Source organism: Triticum aestivum, chromosome 4B (genome assembly GCF_018294505.1).
Source record: "Triticum aestivum cultivar Chinese Spring chromosome 4B, IWGSC CS RefSeq v2.1, whole genome shotgun sequence".
Classification (NCBI taxonomy): Eukaryota; Viridiplantae; Streptophyta; class Magnoliopsida; order Poales; family Poaceae; genus Triticum; species Triticum aestivum.
The window spans coordinates 664,654,862-664,662,960 of record NC_057804.1 but is presented as its reverse complement, the minus strand read 5'-3'; the positions used below and the strand labels follow the sequence as shown (position 1 = coordinate 664,662,960).

The window sequence follows — 8,099 nt, the reverse complement described above, 5'->3', positions numbered from 1 at the left end:
ACTGCAATAAAACATGTAATTTTTTTTCATTTTAGATGAATATATGATAAATACGTACATCTATAAGGCAGTGACATTCAGACATGTGACTAGAATAAAATGGGTTTGTGTTGAATAATCTCAAGGAAATTAAGATTGCAATGATGAGGCGACAGGGAAATAAACTACATGATGTCAATGTTTAGACCAAGATATTGGTGATGAAATTGTATGTGCGGAAGGTGACATAAATTTTTAATATGAACTCTAAAATCTTGCATGCAAGCGCTCGAACCACATTACTGCTGGAAAGCTTACCATTGACGTGTGCAATTTACCACTTCACTAGCGAGCAACGCGTTCATCACTGGCAACTGGCCAATGGTAGGTGGTTAACAAGTGCCTCACTCGTCAGTGGTAACTTGACAGTAGTGACTAGCGAGCATAGCTGTCCGACTTGGTAACATGACCACCATTGACATGGGCGTAGAATTGCACATCATTGGAAGTATTGTACAAGTGACAATCGCTTTTATCTGCTTGTCGCTTTTATATTTTATAAAATAATAAATAATTAATCAAAAAACAAAAACAAATTTTAATCCTCTTAGCAAAAAAGCACAAATACAAATTTATTTTTCTAGCCTGCATGATGTATTCATGTCATTAATACTTGGTATATTCATGTCATTTACACACAATTTCATTTTTTTTCTGTCCTACCTATCAATTAAGTGTGTCAGTGCAACTTGCTATTTTTTTATTGATTTTGGTGCGATATAGACAAGAGTTCTTATTTGTTGCTCGGTTGTATGTCCACACTCCATCTATCCAGGAAGGAATCAAATCAGCCACCAGTGTATACACACACTCATAGACTTTCCCGAGTATCCAGACCCTGAAATTATTAACGACAAGAGCATGTTCTATAGTTTCATGCATACGCCCGGGGGAGACCGAGGAGAATAAGAAACACGGGCCAGTAATTATATTTTGCACACTTCATACCACTTATACGGATTGAATCCATTTTTGTTTTCGCAACTAGTAGATTCTTAGGGCCTCTAGCTTTATCTTTGTAAATTCCAACAAACTTCTTCCAGGCTACACAATACAGCGATGTAGACTCTTGAGAGGACGATATCAAAGTCCTTGTTTGTGTCATCTCATCTGGATGGTGCGACATCCCGGCTTAATAGGAATGGTAGACTACTCATAATAACAAGGTGCTCCTTCTTTTCCGGGAGCCCATCCGAAAGGGACCTTAAAGTTAAGTGTGCTTTGCTTGGTGAAATTTAAGGATGGGTGACTGACTGGGGAGTTGTTCCAAGGTGTGCACGAGTGAGGACAAAGAGCATAGGAAAGACTAGTGTTGGTGTGGTGCTAGTCTAGATCCCAGGTGCAATGGCATGGGACCAATGCGTTTGGCTGGGTGTTACAATTGGATAAGAGTCGACCCTCATGGTTACACGGGCCTCTGTGGGTTAGTGATGATCACATGGGGCACATATGGATGCTGGAACTGACACACACATTCATGTGCCAAGAGGGAAAGTTCCTGCTGGGCGACTGGGACGTCAGTTCCTTTCAGGGGGTTGTATGTGTGATCCCGGCTTAATAGGAATGATAGACTACTCATAACAACAATGTGTACCTTCTTTTACGAAAGCCCACCTGAGAAGTTTTTCTCAGGTGCACACGAGTGAGGACAAAGGGCACAAGAAAGACTATTATTGGTGTGGGTCCAGTCTAGGTCCCAGGCTCACTGTCGTGGAACTGGCAGGTGAAACCGTGGGTTTCACAGGGCATTACAGTTGGTAGAATCCTAGGCCATATAAAGCCACTACATTCAAGGTATGAGTGGAAGATACCAAATAATATTTATGGGGATTTTGTGTTGCCTCTTCTGACAATCACGAGTCTATCTCAATATACCTAGAGGATTTGCACTGGACACAATACTTTGTATCCACATGTTCTTTCCTAAATAACATGTAATAATTTGGACAGTCACATACCTGCTCATATGACATCTTAAGTACATGGAGGCATTTGTTTGACTCTTACATGTTGTTTTGCTCTATTCGAAAAGGCAGTGCCTAGGAGGCGCTTAGGCACGCCTAGGCACTAGGAAATGGCCAAACCTGCGCCTAGGGCACAAGCAAAAGTCTAGGCGGAGCAAGTAAGAAATTGTCTACCCAGGCGAGAAATCATGCTATATTGCACTGATATGCCAAAAGGGCCATATTCCAATCATAGTAGCTGGTAGTTATTTTGGATTGTGAATGTTGGATTCTTTTGATGTATTTGCTGCTTGATTTATAGACATATATTCTCTCTGATTTATTGGTCTTACACTGGTCATGTTTCGATTAATGATCTTCAAGAGAGAGTTATTTGTGTTAGTTTTGCTTCAAGCTTGCAAATAATCTGTGTCAATGATAGAAAGAGAAAAGTGCTTGTCGTGTATTTGTACTACCAACGGTAAAAAGATAATTGTGTTGTTGTCTCGGTGACGATTTGGAGGTAAATACAATATACTATCAACATTAGTTCCCTCTAATTAGTGTAAGACTTTTATTTAATTAATATATTGAGATGCGTGCCGGATAGTGCTCTTAGGACGGAGTATTAACTATAGACACAGTTGGATGATGGTGCATAGATACGAGAATGTAATGTCTATATGCAATCATGACATGTATAATCATAATAATAGAAAGTATGATTTAATCTATACACAACGGTAGTTTGTTCAACACATCTATGATATGGTTTCTTAAGAGATGCCACTGGTGAATTTGTGGATCACATTCCATTCATCCCTTATTATTTCCACCTCAACTACACTCTTTCTTTATTGCTTACAATCTGAACAGTTTCTTTTAGTTACTTCCAATCAAGAATTCCTACCGTATGATATGATACGCTTATACTTGTAACTTGTGCGAGGGTAGTGAGACCAACAATATTATCAAAGTTGGAGACCAAGTAGAAGTTCTGTGACTGTGTGCAGGAGCCCATTATTAATTGTATCCCTAGTGTTTTTATTTGTTCGATAAATCTTGGTTTTCACTAAAGGAAATCCGTATGGCTCGATGCAAAACCTTCCTCTCCATGGCCGAACAAGCTACTGAGATTTGCAGCATCCTGTGCTCATGCAGACAAGGTCATCTGTCAAGTTTCCTACTTGCACATGGGGTACACGCACTATAGGACCTCGATGCGGGCGTCATCGATGAGAACCTTGTCGCCTTCGACTAGGACAAGCGTGATGTCCAGCTGGTTGTCCTTGCCGCACTTGAGGTCCTCCAATAGCTCCCTCAGTGCGAATTGGTACGACACCATCCGTGTCTTCATCTCTAGGCCGCCGCCGTGTGGCACTTGCGTGAAGCTCCCAGCGAACTCGCTGTTCTGCGGCCCCACCTTCTTCTCTTGCCCCTTGGGCACGTTCACTAGCACATCAAACTTGACGTACTTGCAGGGGTCTATGGTGACATCCACCACCAGTGCCTCCGGTGCCTTCTTGCTACTGCCGCCACCGGCCCGGGATTTCTCCAGCCTCTCCAACCTCAGGTACTGCGGCTCCCCTTTCTTCAACGTCATGGGGTATGAGCTGTTGGTCTGGGTGCCCTTTAGGCCGTGATGGCGCTGGATGTTGGCTGCAGGCTTCGGCCGCTTGCCTATCCATGGCAGCTTGCCGCTCTCCTCAAACATGTACCCAAGCTTTCCAACATCAAGGACATCACTGACGGTGATGCGCACGGGCCGCTTCTGCGCATCGTAGAAGACGAAACTAGTGTCAAGCCACTCCTTGTAGGGGAGGAAGCCCCCACCAAGCTTGGTGATGTATATGTGCCACATGCGGTCTACATTGGAGTGGTTGGAGTAGAAGATGGGGTCACGTGCCGCGGTGCTGAGGTCTCCCATATCTTGATTCTTCTGGCATGGGTCTCCTAGCCAAATGTGCGCAGAGTTGTGCGCTCCATTCTCAAGGGATCCCGTGATCTTGTGATTTTGCTTCCCTTCATCGTCTAGCTCGACGTTGTAGAACTTCCCGCCATAGAATTGCTTCGGTGTCTCCACGATCATCTAAGACAGACAAAAGGCAAATGAGTTTTGCTAAGTCTTGATCAAGGGTTAGTTATGATTTAATTTAGTAGTTTTGTTCTATCAAATGTAGAAAAAAACATGATTGTGCTATAATATCATGTTGTCTTGTGCCCGAGAGAAAGAGAGAGAGGGGCATGCCTTTCTACACCTACATGAATAGTAAATAAAAAAATGAAAACAAAATCAAAAGCATCCGAAACCTTGGTACATCAAACATGATAAAAAAAATTGATGTTCTCGCGAAGTTTCACAAATAACATTCGAGTAGCCCTTAAAAAATCACTGCTCAAAAGTGCACACAAACTTTGAACAACGATTTTGTTTTTTTGGCGAGGCCTCCTCGAATGCTATTTGGGGCTGAAACTTTACAAGAACATCAAATGATTGATGTTTCAAAGTTTCATATTTTTATTAGTTTTTTTTTTGAAATTTACTATTCATGAGGGTGTAGGGGCATCCGGAAGCTGTCACACCTTTCTCAAATACAGCGGTGTACTAGTTGTTCTCTCATGAACATAAAATTGATTTTTTATATAGGATTTCTGTAAGTTTGACCAAGTTTATAGATAATTACATGAAATGTAGAACACTGGTTTCATTAGATTATTCGTAAATTGTAGTTTTGTACTATGTAAATTTGACGTTTTAGATGTTAACCTGTTTTTCTATAATTTTTGTAAAACTTAAATAATTTTGACTTGGGACGAACCTAGAACTTTAGTTTATTTGGAATGGAATATACAATATTTACAATAACATAATATTTTTCCCACCTGTAGAGACAAACTAATTGTGTTTGTTATTATTAGAGTTAACAAACTATACATCAGTAGGATGTTCTGAAGAAATCGTGCGGCCTAGAGTAAGAAAACCGGCTAAACAAGTTATGCGTAAGGTGGTAAAGTGCATGCTTTGTCGAGTCCGACGTTGTCTTAGTGAATGACCTTTCTAGATCTTTGAATCACTCCATAATTAGGTTCTTTTTGCCAAAATTGCATATCGATCTCTTTGTATTTATATATTTTTTGAACTCTTAAATATACACAATATTGACTACGAATTTTATTTCTAATATGGCTATGAAATTAATTGGTAGGATGGCATATGACAGGAAAGTATTTTGCAAGAAAAATAGGAGAATATAATTTGGGCATTTTTGTTCCATATATTGATTTTCATCACATATATAAAGCACACTTAGACTTAGTAGCAGCAGTAGTGTACTAATCACCTGACGGTATAAGGTGTAGAGATTATTGTCTATGAGGCAAACATGGTCGTCGGTGCATGTAGGAAGACCATCTTTCGATCCTGGCGACAGGTTGAGATCGATGACGGCGCGGACGCGCCTGGGGTTGCGCTTGGCGTCGTACAGGGGCGAGCTCTCGTTGGCGAATATGGACGGCATCATCATCCCCTCCGGCGTGTCCCAGTTCCAGTAGGGCAGGCCGAAGGTGGGGTCGCCAATGAGGTCGCCGAGGATACCCTCGAAGAAATAGAGGTACATCCGGTGCCAGGGAGCGAAGATGGACGAGTGGTGCACGTCGAACACGGTCTCTGGGCCACCGCCCGCCGGCACCACCTTGTAGTGGTTGGCGCAGTAGGCCTCGTGGATGTCCGCCTGCCGCTCGAAGCTGCGCGGATCGTCGTGGGGCAGCGCCTTCATCCTCCGGACGGCCTCCTCAAACTTGCCCACGTAGGCGGCGTCCAGGAGGTGTGCCGCCTTGCGCACGCGCGGCAGCTCTTTCGGCTGCGGCAGGCTACTGAAGTCCACGATGTCCTGGGGGTTGTACAAGCCCGGGCACTGGAAGCCGTTCGCCGAGCCGCATCGGAGGTCCTCGGCCTTGATGGGCATGGCTGCACACTGCCCGCCGGCGTCCGCGGCCATTGCCAGGCCGAAATTGCTGGTGGTCACGGCGGTCGAGGCGCACCACCTTGTCATCGCTGGTGGCTTTGCACGACAAGTGGAGCCGGCTGTTCTCGCTGCCTGTGTACTTGAGCATAGAAAGCAGGCAAGCAGAGGCCCCGGACATTGTGGGCAAGACGACGAAGCCGGGGGAGCTCGACATGTCGTGGATGAGTATATGTGTGGTGTGAATATATACGAGTGTGCGCTTGTAGTGTGTCTGCTGTGCAATTATATATGGAGCTACGTATAGTGCACCATATGTATGGTCTTTATATTAGCATGACTGCTGCAGCTTAGTGAATTGTGGCATGGATGATTGCAATCCTTCACAGACGCCTTTGGAGGCTAGGCTCAAGTTGAGCAAAAGAAGTGAGGCATCAGCCATGGACTCGACAAAATATATAAGCATTACTTGGTGAACACACGGGCTGATTTTACTTTTTCCGTTGAGATTGGGAGTAGATACATGCATGATCCTACTACTGAACATTTAGCTGTTGTGAAGCAAATTTTGAGGTATGTAAAAGGTACTCTAAACTATGGCTGCAAACACACAAGAAAAAAAAATCACCATTGGTGGAGTATATGTTGCCCTTTGGCTTTCTATATTTTGGCCTTTGGCCTTCCTCATGTACTAGTATCACTACTGGAATTTTCGTATACGCCGGGTGTCGGCGTCTTCACCGAGAGCCAAAACACGGGCACGCGGCAAAGTAAAGAACGCCGAGAGCTGCACTCGGCAAAGGGAATAAGTCGGCAAACACACGACAATGCCGACAGCATTGATCGGCAAACAGGCTATACTCGGCAAGGCACTATTTTCCGAGGGCCATCTGGCCACATATAGCAAAGTTTTGCCACGTGTTACATTCTGCGGCGACTAACGGCACGGTCACGGTTGCAACTCTTTGCCGAGAGTGGCTCTCGCCAAAGATTTAGTCCCACCTCACCTGCCGACTAGCAAAATGACATGTATAAATAGTTCAATAGTCCAACTGCATTAAGCATTGGTCTTTTCTCATTACTAAGAGTCCATACAGTCACTATGAATCTTCTAGTGGCTGTTACCCGAGAGTGGCTCTTGGTAAACGAGCAGTTGCCGAGAGTGGCTCTCGGTAATGATAAGGCCACCACCAAAGTTTAGTCCCACCTCGCCTATAGGCAAGCAACAAGACCTGTTTAAATAGTGGGATGGTCTAGATGCAGTAAGCTTCAGTATTCATTACACTCTTGTTAAGGAGATGGACTATTTGTGATGTCCTTGTAGCATGCCTATGCCTTGCACACACGTGGGAGGAGCATGCCCTTCCACCGGGTCACTGAAAGGACCTCGGTGTCATTCCTGATGCGATTGCTCGGGATCTGGCACGGTGTCATCACAGGGCCTCCATAGGGTGTGGTAAAAGTTTGGACGCGTTTCGAGTAAGCCTCCCGTGAGGTCGGTTTTGCTCCGTTGGCATCAAAACTTCTCGTGCTCTAAGAGGGGGCAACCACATGGCATGTTCCATGGCCTCACATTTGTCAGGGACTCACGCAATATTCGAGAAATTTATTGCTCTACTAGGGTTTCATCGCCGGGAATTGCAGATCAGCAAGGGGGCACATGAAATCATGCCCGATAGCGGCATGAGAAATCATTTGTGATGTCCTTGTGGCATGCCTATGCCTTGCACAGCTGAGGGAGGGGCATGCCCTGCCACCGGGTGACCGAAAGTACCTCGGTGTCATTCCTGATGCAACCATTCAAATCCTCGGAAAATCGTACGATGGTAGGATTGCTCAAGATCTGGACGGTGTCATCACAGGGCCTATGTAGGGTGTGGTAGAAGTTTGGACGCGTTTCGAGTACGCCTCCCCCGACACTAGCAGAAAAACACCTAACAGTCCCGGTTCGTAAGGGCCTTTAGTCCCGGTTCATGAACCGGGACTAATGGGTCGTTACTAATACCTCCACTCATTAGTCCCGGTTCAAACATGAACCGGGACCAATGTGCCTACACGTGGCCTGTGCGCCGAGCCCAGTCAGGAGGGCCTTTGGTCCCGGTTGGTGGCACCAACCGGGACCAAAAGGCATCCACGCGTCAGCATTCCAGTGGCT

The 8,099-nt window shown here is 44.9% G+C and overlaps 1 protein-coding gene across 1 annotated transcript; it reads right to left on the bottom strand.

Moving 5' to 3' along the window:
* Positions 1-3,189: 3,189 nt before the first annotated feature.
* Positions 3,190-6,034, bottom strand: LOC123090411 ((+)-larreatricin hydroxylase, chloroplastic-like). Its single transcript, XM_044511728.1, has 2 exons — positions 5,324-6,034; positions 3,190-4,071 (listed from the first exon to the last, which is right to left on the bottom strand). The coding sequence occupies exons 1-2, from the start codon at positions 6,032-6,034 to the stop codon at positions 3,190-3,192; spliced, it is 1,593 nt and encodes a 530-aa protein (XP_044367663.1).
* Positions 6,035-8,099: the final 2,065 nt, after the last annotated feature.